The sequence below is a fragment of the Trachemys scripta genome, chromosome 2 (assembly GCF_013100865.1).
Source record: "Trachemys scripta elegans isolate TJP31775 chromosome 2, CAS_Tse_1.0, whole genome shotgun sequence".
Classification (NCBI taxonomy): Eukaryota; Metazoa; Chordata; order Testudines; family Emydidae; genus Trachemys; species Trachemys scripta.
This window is the reverse complement of record NC_048299.1, coordinates 61,156,875-61,175,275: the sequence shown is the minus strand read 5'-3', so window position 1 is coordinate 61,175,275 and position 18,401 is coordinate 61,156,875. Positions and strand designations below refer to the sequence as shown.

The 18,401-nt window shown below is 42.3% G+C and overlaps 1 protein-coding gene across 1 annotated transcript in view; it reads right to left on the bottom strand.

The window, feature by feature from the left end:
• The window catches only part of TAX1BP1 (Tax1 binding protein 1), a 94,899-nt gene that overhangs the window by 34,815 nt on the left and 41,683 nt on the right, over window positions 1-18,401 (bottom strand). The window contains exons 5-8 of the mRNA XM_034760694.1: window positions 17,853-18,011; window positions 7,867-8,015; window positions 7,651-7,741; window positions 4,921-5,106 (exon numbers count right to left, since the gene is read on the bottom strand). Coding sequence (XP_034616585.1) covers window positions 4,921-5,106; window positions 7,651-7,741; window positions 7,867-8,015; window positions 17,853-18,011 — 585 coding nt within the window. The remainder of the gene's footprint in view (window positions 1-4,920; window positions 5,107-7,650; window positions 7,742-7,866; window positions 8,016-17,852; window positions 18,012-18,401) is intronic.

Sequence of the window (18,401 nt, the reverse complement as noted above, 5' to 3'; positions counted from 1 at the left end):
CGCTGACGTCACTGCCACCAGAAACGCGACCTTCCATGACAGGTGGGAAAGGGAGCAGGAACCAAGCAGCTCAAAGGGCAGGCCAGTGAGCCTAGAGAGGACCAAGTTAAGATCCCACTGCAGGACAGGAGCCCATACCTGTGGGAAAAGTCTCTTGAGCCCTCTCAAGAATCTGACTGTCATATCATGGGAAAACACCGTCTGTCCTAGGCTTGGCGGGTGAAAAGCGGAGATGGCCGCGAGATGCACTCTAATGGAAGTGTGCACCAGGCCCTAGTTCCTCAAATGGAACAGGTAGTCCAGGACAGCCTGTTTGGAAGAATGCGAGGGAGAGATCCCACGTTCAGATGCCAGCGGGAAAACCTCGGCCACTTGACCAGGTAAGTCAGTCTAGATGAGGGTTTCCAACTCCCCAGGAGAACCTGTTGAACCTCTTCCGAACAGGTCTGCTCTTCCGGGTTCAGCCACACAGCATCAACACTGAGGGGTGGAGGGAATCGAGGTTGCAGTGTAAGAGCCGACCGTGGTCCTGTGACAGCAGGTCCGGTCGGTTGGGCAGAGGCCGCTGATAGGCTCATGAGCATGCCAAACCAGTGCTGGTGAGGCCATGCCGGGGCAATCATGACAACCTGCGCCTTGTCTCTCTTGATCTTTGCCAGGTCCCTGCTGATGAGTAGAATCAGAGGGAATGCGTACAGCAGACTCCCTGACCACGACAGGAGGAAGGCATCGGAGAGGTAGCCCTTGCTCAGGCCTTGCCGAGAACAAAACTAGTGGCACTTCCTGTTTTGTCTGGTAGCGAACAGGTCAACTTGGGGAGTTCCCCACCTTTGGAAGATCATGAAGGATCCCTCTGGATGGAGAGACCACTCGTGTGGAGAGGAGAAGTCCCTATTGAGCTGGTCCGCCAGCATATTCTTGACGCCGGGAAGGTGACAAGCTTCCAGGTGGATTCATGGCTGATGCAAAAGTCCCATAGACGGAGTGCCTCTTGACAGAGAGCCAACAAGTGTATTCCCCCTTGCCTGTTGATGTAGCACATTGAGGCTATGTTGTCCTTCAGGACTCATACCACAGATGCGGCAGGAAGACTCCACACCCCAGCTGGACTGCTCTGAGTTCTTTGACGTTCATGTGTAACTTTGCCTCATCCAGGGACCACATCCCCTGTGTCTGGAGGTCACCGAGATGCACACCCCAGCCGTGGTCTGAGGTGTCCAACACCAACTCAATGGAGTGAGGGGGGTTATCGAATGGAAATCCCTCCAGGACTCTCCTGGGGTCGGTCCACCATCGCAGAGAGGTCAGTATCGCCTGGAGAATGGTAATGATCTTTTCTAGAGAGTCTCGGGACTGGGAATAGACCATCGCCAGCCATTGTTGCAGGGGCCGCATCCAGAGCCTGGCATGGTGGACAACATAAATGCACGCTGCCATGTGACCCAGAAGGTGCAGACCCTGGCTGTAGTCAGAGGGAACATGGAGACTTCCACGATGAGGTTCGTCAATGTGCGGAACCTTTCCAGCAGCAGGACCACTCTGGTGCAGGTCAAGTCAAGGACCACTCCAATGAACTCTACCCTCTGCACCGGCCCTAACCATATACAACTATATTACAGGATTTCAAAGTTCGCCAGAACAGAGAATGAAACAATGCTAGCTGAAGCAGATAGTCCAGCACAGATATGGCAGCAAGGAGGAACTGAGGGTGGGGGGAGATGGCGGTGCCCCTTACACCGCGCCATGTGGGTGCCACAGTCCCCTGTGGATACTGCTAAGGAAAAATCTTCCAGCACCGCTGCATGTGGCGAGCACACATACCTAATGTGGAATGGACATGAGCAAGCACTCAAAGAAGAACTGACTTGTACACGCGCACCTCCTATTTTTTCCCTTATTTGATTGACTCAAAATTGTGTACAATCATTTATCATTAAAATGAGTTAAAAGTATACTATATATGAACAATCTGTTTCAAAATAGAAGTGTTAATAAATAATATTTTTACTTACTACTTTGCACACTACCTTTTTATTGCATTTCAAGCTTACATTTTAAACACAATTAACATAACTTTAAAAACTTATTTTGTACTCTATTAACATTACAACAGTTCTGATAAGCAGAAACAGCTATCTATAGTTTCACAAACAGAATTCACTTGTATGGTAGAGGAGACTTTACATAAAAGTACTGGATGACATCCTCTCTCTTGCTCGGGCCCTGTACACCATGAAAAGGCTGGGAGTGGTGAAGAGGTGCCCTAAAAGCCCCATATCTGGCCAAAGGAGGATTCTTTTGGTGCAGGCACTGGGAAAGATAGAGCTGTAAGGGTATCTTCCAAGGACCTGCTTCACCAGCCTGGCATCGGAAGCATGCCGGGATGGGACTACAGCAGGACAGGGACAGAGTCACCACACACAGTGCTGCAAAGATTCCAGGCAGCACTGCATACCACAGGGCAGCTCCAGGAGGTTGATGTAATTTAGACAAGCACATGCCCTTTGACTGTTTTCTGGGTTGCACCCAATGTGTTTCATTATTTCAGATACTTGAATTTATTCATAATTACATTCACCAAAGGTTAGAGTAGCCTAATAGTCTCAAGTATCAGAGGGGTAGCCATGTTAGTCTGAATCTGTAAAAAGTAACAGAGGGTCCTGTGGCACCTTTAAGACTAACTTCTGTTAGTCTTAAAGGTGCCACAGGACCCTCTGTTACTTTCTAATAGTCTCAAGTTTGTTCTTTTGGGGGGAAAAAATTACGTGACATTGAAAGTAACAGATTAGGTTGGATATTAAATACAATTCAAGGAAATGTATGTATAAAAACCACCCAGCCTAAAAATATTTCAGTGGTAAATCTTTAGTTGCTGAAAAGAGTACCACTGAGTAGACCAGGGAGGGGCAAACTTTTTGGCCTGAGGGCCACATCTGGGTGGGGAAATTGCATGCAGGGCCATGAATGTAGGGCTGGGACAGGGGGTTGAGGTGTGGGGTGTATGAGGGGGCTCAGGGCAGGGGGTTGGGGTGCAGGAGGAGTTCAGCAGAGGGCTCAGGGCAGGGGGTTGGGCTGCAGGAGGGGTTCAGGGTGCGGGCTCCAGCCCAGTGCCACTTACCTTGAGTGGCTCCCGGGTGGCAGCGGCATGCAGCGGGGCTAAGGCAGGCTCCCTGTTCCAAGCCAATGGGAGCTGCAAGGGGAGGTACCCGCAGGCGAGGGCAGTGTGTGGAGGAACCCTCAGGCCCTCCCCCCCGGGGACATGATGGCAGCCGCTTCTAGAGTGATGCAGGGCCTGCAGCACCACAGGGGTGGCAATCCCACGGGCTGGATCCAAAGCCCTGATGGGCCGGATCCGGCCTGCAGGCCATAGTTTGTCCACCCCTGGAGTAGACTGCTGAGGTGTGGGAATAGTAAGTAAGGGATACTTGAGAAGATGTCGAGAGGCAGCTGTTGAAGACAGTTTGGGCACACTTCAAAATGGCTACCATTACATGATGTTGGCCATTGAAGTATCCAAAACCAGATTTGTTTTTTTTTTTTTAAATAAAAGCGGGAGTGGAATCTTACAAAGACAATTTTATTTTTTTAAATCATATACCTAGTTTGAATATGTTTTTAGAAAGTTTACATTGTGCATATGAGCTTTTCATTCATACACTAGTAAAAAGGGTATAATTCCATCATTACAGAATAAACTAGTGTCTAAAAGCCCCAACCAAGATTGGGGCTTCATTGTACTAGATATTCTAGAACCATATGATCACTGCTTCTTTACCCTTGTGGTACTAGGTCATATTAATCAGTTACATCTCTGCAAATCTGTGGGATTTAGTAACACATAATAAAGAAATGTTAGGGACCCCCTCAAGAAATGGCCGTAAGTGCTCAGCAAGTTTAACAAATGAATATAGATACTGTTTTATTCATTCCTGGAACAAACCCTTCTGAGGTAAAACACAGTAGCTGTTTTATCAATATATTCAGCAGCAAAACCATAAAGCAGTCAAAAGAAGGACATGAGAAATACCATATCTAGTCTAAACGGCAGACAACATGCTTTCCTCTTTCTTCTCTTGCTATTTCCCTTGTCAATAGCACTACTTTCACACTTCCATTGAATACCATTCCCACAATCCTTGTTACTAGATTGCAAGTTTCTGTTCTTTCAAGATCTTGATGACTTCTTCAAAGAGAAGACTAACAAGCCCAGTTGATTTGCCTTCCTTGTCATATACTGCCCAAAATCCTCTCTATTGTGACTCCTACCTTTTCCACCCTGCTCTCAAGGTTAATTCTTCCTGAAAAAGTCTTGGAGCCAATTCTCTGCTCTCATCCTCCTTGAGCTTTTTGAGGATCTTGTCCTCTTGTTTGATACCTTGTCCTCCCCTTGCTTTTCATGTCACTGTTAAATCTTGTCAATGCATTATACTAATTGTTCCTTCAACATCTCTTTTGGTGGCTCCTCTTCCTCTCCCTCCACCTCACTCCATAAAGTGAAGTCCTAACAGGGCTACAACCTTGGCTCCCTTCTCTTCTGGTATTTTTAACCTACTGACATGACAACTACCATCTCTGTGCTGACAACTCACAAATTAACTCTCCATGCCTGTGTCCCTCCATCTCCCCCTTCATTTTAGCCTGTCTCAGATATCTCCCCCCGCCCCCCAGATATTTTTCCATCAACTCAAACTTAGCATGGCTAAAATTGAACTTATTTTGTTCCTAAACTCTCTCCCACACTCTCATTTCTCTGTCTTTATTAAAAACTCCTCTATCCTCCCTGATATTCAGGCATATATCCTGGAGGTGACCATCAACTCCTCCCGCTCCTTTGCCAAACACTTATAACCTTAAATTAAAAACGATTGAAGTTTGTGAAATGTATTTTCAAATTGGGCCAATTATATGCGTACCGCTTACCTTGTTTGAGGAGGAAAGCAAGAAAGCTCTCTTCAGGTTTTCTTTTTCAGCTATACATAGCTGTAACTTGCCAACTTCCTCTTTGTAATGGGATATCATATTTTCTTTGTTCGCATCCAAATTCTTTAATGTATGAACCTCTTTTACTAGCTTGGTGGTTTCTATTTCTGTATTCTTCAAGTGTATCTGTAATGATGCTCAAAAGTGTCAAACTCATCTTTTCCAATTAAATCACAGGAATCAGTCACATTATAAAGACTATTGTGTATCTCAAATCAAAGAATAACTTCTCACCTGTTCATTTAAACGTTTTCTAAGTCCTCCTATATCAGGCTTGACTAGTATCTATCTGCTGGAAACTGATAATCAAACACTTGATAATGTCACTATCCTTATATTAGAAGCTTTCTGACTGCTGCTTTCCAGCTATACCATCCAAACACCAGCTTTACTATACTACTAGAAAACACAGCCTTGTTCTAAGAATAGGGCAAGCATAACAATTCTGAAAACTCTAACACAGTGGCTCTCAACCTTTCCAGACTACTGTACCCCTTTAAGGAACCTGTACCCCCTTTCACCTCACTTAAAAACTACTTGGTCACAAAATCAGACATAAGAATATACAAGTGTGACTACACACTATGAAAAATTGCTTACTTCCTTGTTTCTACCATATAATTATAAAATAAATCGATTAGAATACATATATGGTACTTACTTTTCAGTGTATAATATATAAAGCCATATAAACAAGTTATTGTCCGTATGAAAGTTTAGTTTATACCGACTTTCCTAGTGCTTTTTATGTAGCCTATTGTAAAACTAGTCAAATATCTAAATGAGCTGACATACGCACTGGAAGACCTCAGCCTACTCCCAGGAATACGCATACCCCTGGTTGAGAACCACTGGGCTAACACTTTCCTGATGGGGATGGGATGTCTAGACAGGTATAAAATGATTTGGGGGAAATTACAGAGAGGCGTTACTCTTCTAACAACATCCTCTTATACCAGTCTAGACAAATGGGACTGCAACAGCAGTACCCAGTACCAGAGACAATGGGTGGGACTACCTGGAAAGAGCAGTCAGTTACAGCCAAGTAATATTTGAAGATGCCACCATACCTAATATGTAATAGCTAGTAAATAAGTGTTACATATCCCAAGCATGTGCCCAATGCAGATCTAGAAGTCTCCCATTTGCTCTGCCCACTGACAAGGAAAACACTGTGGTTATGGAATGCGCCTTGATGTTTACAGGAGACTTAGGGACTAGGCTTTTCCAGTATTGTCTCTAATACAAAGAGCTGCTCCTTGGATGCAGACATGCTTTCAGGCACACCCTATTTTTTTTTTTTTTTAAAGCTATGTAGATAACCTAAAGATGTTAATGTTCTAACATCTCATCCAGACAACTGCTTCTAAGAGGAGAAGATAAAGAACAATAGCCTTAAGTAAGCCCTAGTTCAGGGGTGGGCAACTGATGGCCCGCGGGACTGTCCTGCCCGGCCCCGATCTCCTGGCCTGGGAGGCTTGCCTCCGGCCCCTCCCCTGCTGTTCCCCCTCCCCTGCAGCCTCAGCTCGCTCGTTCAGCCGCCGGCGCAGTGCTCTGGGCAGCAGGGCTGTGACCACCTGGGGCAGCGCAGTAGCAGAGCCCAGCCTGACCCGGTACTCTCTGCTGCGTGGTGGCAGCGACAGCAGCCGAGCGGCGCAGCTATAGCGCCGCCAGCCACCGGTGCTCCAGGCAGTGTGGTACGGGGGCAGGGAGCGCGGGGGGGTTGGATAGAGGGCAGGGAAACTCGGGGTGGTGGTCGGGGGTGGGGGTGTGGATGGTGGTTGGGGGGGGAACAGGGGATTGAATGGGGGCAGGGGTCCCGGGGGGCAGTCAGGAAGGAAGAGGGGTTGGATAGGGTGGCAGGGAGCAGTCAGGGGCAGGGGTTCCAGGGGCAGTCAGGGGACAGGGAGAAGGGGTGGCTGGATGGGGAAAGGGTCCTGGGGTGGGAGAGGGATGTCAGGAATGAGAGGAGGGGTTGGATGGGGCGGCGGGAGTCCGGGGCACTCAGGGGACAGGGAGCGGGGTGTGTTTATGGGGCAGGGCTCCCAGAGGGGCCATCAGGGAACGGGGGGGTTGGATGGGGCAGGAGTGGGGGAGGGGGCAAGATAGGAGATGGGGGCCAGGCCATGACCCCTTCCCCTAACCGGCCCTCCATACAATTTACAAAACCTGATGCGGCCCTCAGGCCAAAACGTTTGCCCGACCCTGCCCTAGTACAAGCTAGTAGAGACATTTCTGAAGTACCACTGATTCTTGTATCTACCTTCTCAAATCCATTTGTCTGAGGTAGTACCATAGATTGATATAAAAAGAAATACATATTTCATCGTAACCAGGGTGGCTCCAAAAGCTCACTTTGACTAGTTAGGAGGGTTTGGAATTTTACCATTGAAGCCTTGTCTACAACAGAAAGGGTTTACAAGTATAGCTACACTGGCTAAATCACCTAGTGAAGATGCAATTTGTACTAGCAAAAAGAGTTCAATCATTGGGTCTCCATTGATACAGTATGCCTCTAGAGACCCTTCCACATCTTGTGCCAAATTCTGATGTTTTTCCCATCCATTTTTATCTAAGAGTATTCAGTTTATCACATCTCTCTCTAAAATGTCATTAGTCTTATTCTAAGTCATCTAGCTTATGGACATGCAGCTGGAAAGAATATGTTACCTTGTAAAGTTCCTTCTCGTCCTTTTCAGTCTTTAACTGACATTCAAGTTGTTCTTTCTCAAAGACGACTTTCTTCAATTTGTCTTTCAGACTAGGGAATGGATTGATTGATATTAATGTAGTAATTTATTCAAATGTTATATTTCTTCTCAATTTATATGACTGCATAAACAAACACTAAAATAAAACAAGTCTGGCAAGAAGATGGCCAAATACCTGTCTAACTCAGTTTCTTTTGCAATAGCTTTCTGAGTGACAGTCATGATATCTTCTTCAAGTTGGAGAACTTTCGAAGCAGTCTCATCATACTTTTTCTTCAGTTCTTCATTTTCAATTTTAAGAGTTTCTGATGCTTCAAGATTAGCCTTTTAAAATATATATACATACATAGATATAATTTATTATAAGAAATACATTTAGAAACACATTTTCAAATAGTTTAGAGGGCCAATTTCTATACTTTTAACGCTGACTCTACTCAAAACATCTTCCTTATTACACTCAATGCATTTTTAAAATATAATTTTCCCCTTTAAAACACTATTTATTATAAATTCTAAACTAACCAAATTGTGCATACATACAACCTATTTTCATACTGTAGCACACTTGTTCAACTAAAGAAGCATGGGATGTAAATCAATTGTTTTTTCGTCATGTTACATCTTTCCCGTTCTCAGTATTTTAAAAAAAGCAATACTTATGTCTCTAAAATGGAAACATACTTGCAAAAAGAAATTTCAGTTTTAAGATTTAATGCAAATTGGGGTCTTGAGGATGATACCCGTCTTCATATAAGTGTAACTAACCAACTCACCAGAAGGGAGAGAAATTGTATTGGGTTCTCTCACTGAATATACTTTTAACTACATATAACAGGATGAAACAGAAAGGACTTAAAGACGTAATATCACACCGTAGAATAGACTGTACTAACACAAAGATGGGCTGGATGGCCCCAAAAGGTCTTTCCTTATGTCTCTAATGTTGTATCTTTTCATATAAATGTATATATTTATAAGCCTGTTGCCAACTACATACAGAAAATAGGTGTATTTACTTAACACATATATATAAATCCACACAAGGGATTAAGGATTAAGCAGAGATTGAAAAGGGGGAAAAAAGTAACCAATTTTTACAGATACAAAACTGTATCTGCATCTGATCCACGAAAATTGTCTGCGGATATCGGCAGATTTGTAGGGCTCTACTTACCGTGGCCAGGGTGAGGCTCCGAGCCCCCTCCCCCGAGCCCAGTTGCAGAGTGCCACACTGACAGCTGTGGGGAGCCCACACCAAGTCGCAGACCCTCCACCTGTCCTCGGCTGGGTGGGGACACCGCCGGGGACTGCTCTCAGCCCCCCCGCATGCAGCTCCACAGTGGCCTGGCAGGGGAGGGGTGACCTGTGGAGCTGCCTGGGCCCCCCGACCCAGGGCAGGTGGAGGGTCCGCCGCGGCTCCCCAGAGCTGTCCATCCTGCTCTTACCATGGCCGGGCTATGACTCCGAGCCCCATCTCACCCACCCTGGCTGGGTCGGGGAGAGCAACACTGGAAGCTGTGGGGAGCCTAGGTCCCTCCACCTGCCCTGGGCAGAAGGCCTGGGGGCAGGGACATGGGCCGGGGGCTGCTTGACCTCCCCACCCAGGGCAGGTGGAGGAACCCAGGCTCCCCACAGCTGCCAGCATGGGTCTCCCCGACCCAGCTCCAGAGGAGGGGCTCGGAGCCACAGCCCAGCCACTGTGTTCTACCTCTTTACAATCATTACTAGTAATAAAGATTCTGGAAACTAAGTTAGCTGGCAATGCTGTTTATGATGCCTATGGCTAAAGAGAATCCAGCTCATTCTCCCATAACTGTCAGTTCTAAGATGTCGTCAGTAGTAAAATTATGTTTTTGTCAGTCAAGCAAGCAGATACAACTTTGGAAGACATCTAAAGTAAATTCCTTATCATACTTAAAACATACTTTAAAAAAGATATTTGCACCTGCAAATCCAAAAAATCCAGGGTTTATCATAAAAACTAAAACATAACCTCACTTTTATCAATAACCACTACAATTATTATTTCAATTTCTAAGAAAATACAGAAGTGGGAAACAAGTGAATACATCTGAATTAACTATGAAGGCAATGTACATTTGCTTTCAACAAAATCTTAAAACTTTTATATTGTGCATAAATCTCAGATATTTAAAAACAGATTTAAGGCTTAATCCTGCAAACACTCATGTGAAGTAACATTGTTCACATAATTCGCTCCACTAGCTTCAATGGGATTACTCAAATGTGTAATGTTTGCAGGAAGGAGTCTATGGACACTACTATAAACATACACACAAAAAAGCCCCATATTGATTTTGTAGTATGTTATAGTTTACTTTAGGACACATTAATTCTGTCATTTCACAAAAAACTGCCATTTGCTCATGGCTATTCTCATAAATAAATCTGAAATAAAATGCAAGAACTTCATTTATCTATACTACTTAAGAATGTCTGCAAATTAGTCCTTCCACCAAATTAGATCAACAATTTGTCTAAATTAATCAGTTTAAAAAATAAATAAGGTAAGATCAATTAAAACATTTACAGGTAGTCAAACAGTTTTCTCCTCATAAGAACATTGACAGCACCTAAGGGAGAAATTCCTGGTGCCAAAACAAGTAACTAGGGGTTGTTTCATTTTTAAAATCTTTTTTTTTTTTTTTTTAATTTTAAATAAAGATTTCTACCCACAAAAGGTTCACATTTTAAAATTGTGCAAGTTATCAAAAATCATACAGTTTGGGTAAAAAATCAGCACAAAAAATATTTAAAAATGCTCAGTTTTTGTACTTTACGCAGATCCCACAGGTAAAGTGGGATCTGTGTCATCTGATCTGGGCACTTGCAATGCAGACTGAACACACTGCATTAGTAACAAGGTGCTCCCAGTCATTTTCCAACCACTTCTAGTAAACCAGGTAGGGAAGCTAACTCAAATGAATATTTGATATTTGAATACGACTTTTAAATGAATAACGTTATTGTGCAGATCATCGCTGTAGAACCTGGATTTATGCTGATACCCGTTAGAGAAATAAATCAGATTCACATAAAAACCTCCAAACAGCAAAATAAATTTTTAAGACCTGTTGAAAGAACAAATTTATTAAATCAATAAATCTGCCTGTGTTCCAGTTTATATCAGTGTTATATGTACTGAAACGTTTTCCAAAAGTTTACAGGATCAAAGAAAAAGCAGGTTAAAGGAACAGATTCACTGTACACCAAGGTTATACATTTAGCAAACTACTGTAAGAGTTGTCACCACTGCAATGTTAGAACATTGTTCACTAGTCCTATCTGGCCACGAGAGGGAGACAAATAACTGCTTAAGATTCAGAACAGCAGTATCTTTGCTCTGTACAGTCAACTCCAAATTACAAAAAATCTCTGTCTATGAGATTTTTAGTGGTGGCACAGACTGTCAAAAGGGCAATTCAAATTAAGGCTGACATTTAACTACAACATGCTCCTTGTGCCCAGGCAGAGCAATATTAAGTCTAAGAATATCAGGCAACCAGATGTAATGGGATAGAGTTTAGCACAACAAAATGGAAAGTTAAATGACAAAAGTTAACGACAGAAAGACAGATATAATATACCAATAAATACTCCAGGCCAAAATGACACAGTAAAGATGATCTTATCTAAGGACCTGAAGATCTCATACATGGTTACCAGAAGGTCTATCAGGGTTCTTTAGAGCACAGACTTTTCTACCAGTTTCCCATGCACGGAAGAATCCCATGCACTGCTACAGATTAGGGACTGAGTGGCTAGGCAGCAGTTCTGCAGAAAAAAAGACATAGGGGTTACAGTGGACGAGAAGCTCACTTCAGTTCCTGGAAAAAATAATGGAGCAGGTCCTCAAGGAATCAATTCTGAAGCACGTAGAGAAGAGGAAAGTGATCAGGAAGATGCTGAGATTGTATGAGTGGTAGGAATGCTTTGCAAGGATCTCTACTGCTCTCAGGTCCAGATTTAGATGCATTCTGGTTCTCTGAAGCATCCAAGTACCTTGATTACACATCACCCATGTGCACTTCCCAGACCATAAGGGAGGCAACTGTAACTACCAACTTGTTGGGTGTGGGGAATAGAAAGGGAACAAGGGTTTTGGAGCTGTGCTCCAGCTCCGTTCCAGTTCCCGGCAAAAACCTGCAGCTCCACTGCTCCGGAGCTACTCCGCGCTCCAGCTCCGGGCTCCACTCCAAAGCCCTGAAGGGAACACCAACAAACTCATGTCCAGGGTCCATCTACCATGTCACCTCATGGTGATCATGCTGCACTTGCTCAGTGCATATACTGTTTGGTGGCACGCTTCTAAGCAACGGAGGCAGGGTCTGGTGAAAGGCATCACATAAGAACATGATACCATAGGCCCCAAGAGAGTGAGGCACATCTAAACTGATGTTCTAGGGATTTGTGTAACTAGGTCTATCAGAGCACCCATGATGCAAAAATCTTTCCTGGGGATGGGAGCTGGTCTTCACCCTGATCAAATCCAAGGTCACTCTTATAAATTCTATGACCTGCATCAGGCAGGGGTTTCCCTACACCCTGATGAACTCTCCAATCACCACCCTCCCACCACCACCCCCCCGCGGGGTCAAACCAAACAAGATGAAGAACATACCAAGAGCCAAGAATATACCAACATGTCATCTGAAGATTCAAATGGTGCATCAACATCCAAACAGCCCAAAGCACAAATGCAGCTACCTACTGAAAAAACAGTGTCTCCACAACCTAAATTCAGTTCCAGATGTTTGTCGGTCAAACTTTTCCCATTTATTGAAGTTACAAAAGATGACTACTGGTGCACTCTTGCAAATAACCTTACGAAGAAGGAAAGCTTCCCACTGCTATAATTGGTAAAACTGGAAGAGCTTGATTTGCCAGACGGATCAGCAAAGCCAATGCTGACAAACTCCATGAAAAGGCTACAAAACACCAGGCCTCTGGACTGTATCAACATTCAGAAAGCCTTATAAACCAGCCACTATCAAAGCCAGTTTTAGAAGTACTTAATGAGGCTTTAAGAATGCTGGAGACTCAACACAGTTTATTTAAGCAAGAGATACCACACACTACAAGCTGGAGGCCAATGTTAAGTGCATTGTCATTTGTTAACCCTGAAGTCGGATACTGGCTCCGAACAAGACCTGCAAATGTTCACTATATTTCTGCAAGAAACTCAACTGACTGGTTAGAATCAGGCGATTCAACAGTGAAAGACTCAGTAGTTGAAAAATTCAAGAACTCTCTCACCACCTTAAAAAATGTGCATACATGGCTAATGAATACACTCATGCAAACGTGCATCAAGCATTAAGTCGTTGCATACATTATCTTGATGTCAGTGGTAGGCCAGTAGATGCATTTCTATATGATCAGGTTATAGAAGCCACATCAGCTGCATCTGTGACAACCCACATCTTAGAAGAGTTAAATGCTTGTAAATTGGACACCAAACAGATGGCTACTTGTGCATTTGATGGAGCTGCAAACTTCTCTGGAAGACATGGTGGAGTACAAGCTTTGGTTCAGATAAAAGTGTAACCCTATCTTTTTCTTACACACTGCAGAGGTCATCTTAACTTCAGTAACCGAAAAGATAATGGAGCAAATAATTAAGGAATCAATTTGCAAACAACTAGAAGATAATAACGTGATAAGTAACAGTCAGCATGGATTTATCAAGAACATAGCGTGTCAAACCAACCTAATAGCTTTCTTTGACAGGGTAACAAGACTTGTGAATGGGGGAAAAGCAGTGGATGTAGTATATCTTGACTTTAGTAAGGCTTTTAATACTGTCTCACATGAGCTTCTCCTAAACAAACCAGAGAAATATAACCTAGATGGAACTACTATAAGGTGAGTGCATAACTGGTTAGGAGACCATTCCCAGAGGTTAGTAATCAGTGGTTCACAGTCAAGCTGGAAGGGCATATCAAGTGGGGTCTCGCAGGGATTGGTCCTGGGTCCAGTTCTGTTCAATATCTTCACCAATGATTTAGATAATGGTATAGACAGTACACTTATAAAGTCTGCGGATGATACCAAGCTGGGAGGGGTTGCAAGTGCTTTGGAGGATAGGATTAAAATTCAAAATGATCTGGACAAACTGGAGAAACAGTCTGAAGTAAATAGGATAAAATTCAATAAGGAAAAATGCAAAGTACTCCACGTAGGAAGGAACAGTCAGTTGCACACATACAAAATGGGAAATGACTGCCTAGGAAGGAGTAGTGCGGAAAGGGATCTGGGGGCAATAAGGGATCACAAGCTAAATATGAGTCAACAGTGTAACACTCACAAAAAAATAAAATAAAAAAAAGGGGGGGGGGGGCAAATATTCTGGGATGTTTTAGCAGGAGTGTTATAAGCAAGACATGAGAAGTAATTCTTCTGCTCTAGTCCACGCTGATATGGCCTCAACTTGAGTACTGTCCTGTTTGGTTTTATAAAAGCCCAGTTACTGGATTGCTTAGATTATTGCCTTCTTCAAAAATTATCGAGTCATGCAAACCTGCTAGTTTAAACTGATCTCATTGTAAATCGCAGAGAAAATAAAAGCTAGTTACTGCAATTTAAATGAATACTGTACAATTGTTTCAGAGGAATCTTTAAACCAACCCTTTAAGTTGTTATGTAGTGTTTCTATTAAAGGTAAATCATGTATTCCACTTATAAGTGGCTGAATCTTAGAGTTGAGTAAATTAGGTTTAGAAAACAGCACCTTTGGGTTTGAAAATGCTGGGTGAAAGGCAGCATGCAAAGTGTTACGCTCTCTTACGAGAAATAGATTAATTCATTTTGCCTAATTTCAAACCTGAGTAAACATCCTGAGTTCAGAAATGTGATCTGAACTCTAATGATATTAGGTTTATATTCTGCTTAGATAAGATTGTAAAGTGGACTGAGAAAGTAATGGGTGAAAAATGGAGAATAGAACAAAAGAGTACTAACAGAGGGGAAACGAGATTAGAGTGGTGGAGAGAATGGAAGTAGGAACAGAACTCAGAAAAGAAAGGTTTATAGTACTACTTTTTGACACCTGTGTCAGCTTTACTTTGGGAAAAGGGAGTTATACCCAAAAAAAAAAAATAGGGAACTGTTGGGAAAAATCTGGAGAATTCCCATAGGACCAAGATTTCATTCACAGTGTCATACCAATGAGAAATTTTCTGTTCTCACACTGCCAGGCAAGCATGATGGAACAAAATGTTAGAGCAGTCTCACCCTAAGCTCGAGCACTGGTCTGTGTATATTTTGTTCAGTTTAACCTATACACTCTGGCCAGCTAAAGCATTCTAGAGCCCTATTAGACAAGTGGCTTTTAAACTTTGTTGTAAGCTAGTGTAGGTGGGATTTTACAATACTAGCTCAACTGCAGACTTACTTCACACACAAGTGTTGGGGCACTATAAATATGTGTCTAACATACATGATCACTCAGGAGACACCAAACAAGACAAGCATTAATAAATTTCACTTTAGTAGACATTCAGAAAATTATAAAAATTATAAATGGTTAATATAATTGGTGCCAATCATTCATACAATTAAAATTTAATGCAAACACACTTCTGTGTCTACTAATTGAGTATTACTGTACTTTTACATGTGTGATTTTTTGTGTGCAGAAATTATAGCACGCAAAAATTAAACCCACACATGATTTGCACTCAACAAATGGAAGCCAGGGTAACGCACCTCAGGTCAACTACCACATTCACCTGCTAATACAAGATTGTTCCCTACGGTATACTGTGCAGAGTAATTGTCAATAATGGGCTTTTGCCACCTCTTTCAGGAGACTATTCTATAATCTAATAAGCCTCCGATTAAGTGGGTTTTAGCCCACAAAAGCTTATACTCAAATAAATTTGTTAGTCTCTAAGGTGCCACAAGTATTCCTCAAATCAGTATTTTTGCTGATACGGACTAACATGGCTACCACTCTGAAACCTGATAGAAAGCCCTATTATTTTGCCTAAATTTAATTTCATTCAAATTATAATTATTCCTACTTGTATTTCCCTAAAATTACTGTATTAGCCTTTATTTGAAAACTATTCACATTGCAATTTTATATCTACTTTACTGTCTCTCACCATCTGTGGTCTGTTGACGTCACCACTTTCTAACTCTCTTTCTTTAATTGAATCTCTCTGTTTCAGTTTATTTTCCCTTAGATGTATTTGTTTATTTGTCAGGCCATATCTCAATGTTGTTTCCTGATTGTATTGCCAAGCTTCTCGAAGTCTGTTCGCATTCGCATTCTGTCCTCAATGTTTCCAACTCAACTGAATTTAGTATCAGAAAATTAAATGCTTTTACCTCCTTTTCATGATCACTAACACTAATGTGTATGATATCCCACAAATCCCTCCCCCAAAATCAATAAACTATCTTTATTACCCTTAATTTACAGTCCTTCAGATACTTTTCAATCCATATTCATATTCTAGACCAAATAAATTTCGCATCCCCGGACAAATTCATTTTCAAATGCTTTAGTGAAGCCTACTTTGGTGCCACAATGATAAACACATCATAGACCTAGGGTGGCCAAACTGTGGCTCACGAGCCACACATGGCTCTTTTACTGTTGAAGTGCGGCTTGCGGAGCCCCCCAGACCCCTCCTCCATTCTCCACCTACCAGACTGGGGGTGAGAGAGCTAGGGACCTCTGCTTTGCAGTGGAGTGATAGGATAGGGGCTTCTGCCCAGTGGGAAGCTGAAGCCCTGAGCCCCAGCAGGCACCCCCCACGGGGCTGAAGCCCCGAGCCCCAGCAGGTGTGCCCCAGCTCTCGAACTTCGGAAGATTAGCATACGTGGCTCAGAGGATCAGTAAGTTTGGCTGCCCCTGTCATAGATCCACTAAGGCCAGATCCTTATAATTAGTCCCACTGCTTTCAGTGGGCCTTCTTACATGCTTGAAGTTAAATACATCCCTAAGTGTTTGGACCATTGGCCTTTATTTGTAATATTATCCTTTCCCCTTCCTTTGTCCCCATCCATTTCCCAAAAAGTTACCTTCTAGGCACTTACAGATTTCTCTCTTAATATTTATTACATTCTTTTATTAAAGACTAAAGTAAGATTTACTGGCTAGTAATAGCCAGATTGCTGCTTCTTCCATGATTTAAAACTGATACTAGAACTTCTTCATCCTGCAATACTCTAGCACCTGCTCATTTCACCATGACTCTTCAAAAGTAAATTACAACGGTTCATTAAGGTATTCAGCAGAATTTCTTCAGATCCCTGGCTACATCGTTCAGAACTGTTGATTTGTATGTACTGACATTTTATAAGTATTCTATTAACTCCTTTTTATCCACAGCTATATTATACAGGCTTCATTACTTCAAAGTTGTCCATGCCATCACCTCGTGTCTGTCCCCCAACTTTATTTCCTTCTTAAAGATAGGGTGTTTTTTTTTTTTAAAAAGCATTATATTTTAAATAATTGATTAGGAGTCTTTAAATACTCTGCCTAGAGTAATTTGTTTCCTCCCTAGTATATGAAGAGAAGTAATTCTTATTCCGAATTACAACCATTAGTTCTCTCTTTTATTTCCTCTGCAAACCTTACCTAACACTGTAAATTCATTTTTAGATTTCTCTGCTTTTACCATTTCTAATGCCAGTACTTTTTACCCTCAGATCTTTGAAACATCCTTCAAAGAAGCCAACCCAATTAGTTTTCATTCCCCATAATTATGCTTTGTCAGTGGAACTGCTAGCTAAAACTTATGTTCCTTAATTCCCTAGAATTTGCTTTTTGAAATTTAATACCCTTTTAATGCTGTTTTCTATGACCCATTGCTTGGAATGAATTTGAAAACACTTCCTCTCTTTTAAAGAAACACAAGAAAACTGAATTACCTCAACTAGTTTTCCCACTATGAACTCTACAATTAAATGTCAAACATCTTTTAACAGGTGCCATCAAGCCTGGTACCAAAATCCTGAAGTATTTTAACCATTTTACAACACAAAAATAATAGTGGTAGATGGGTAATAGGAACTGACCTAATTTAGTGTAAACATCTAATTGCTGAGGGTTTTTTGATAGTTCTTGAAAAAGGTGGATTACACGTTATGCAGTCAGCTTTAATCAGTTATGTAACTAACCTTTTGCTCTGTTTGGAGTTGATCACATCTCTGCTTTTCATGGTTAAGTTCTTTTTCCAGTCTTTCAAGTTGATCTCTAAGTTGTACAGTTTCTTTTTCCAGAGCAGTAGCTACCTTTAACAGCTCCTCTTTTTCTTTCATTGTTTTTTCAATTTTAAACTAGAAAACAGAATAAATATTCTTTTCAGGTGATTTCCGTCCCCCCCCCCGCCCCCCGACTCCCATCAAACCATTACAAACTAATGTGTATTACTTCCCATCACATCAGTCAAGCACTAGATGACAACCAGCAGAAGACAAAAACATGTGCACCCTCTGGCTACATCAGCTTAACATACTCTCTCTTCCCTAGTTTGTGAAATTTCAGAGTGTAGTTTAACTTTGATTAGTACTAGACAACCAAATTTTGTTGTGGGCTTTACTTACACTCATGTTTCGGTGAAATTTTCCTTACCCTTCAATAAAGTACTATTGTTGCTCCACCAGTGCTAGCAACAGTGGAAGAGCTATGTTAGACCCAGAAGAAGCAAGGTTTTTAGCATGCTATCT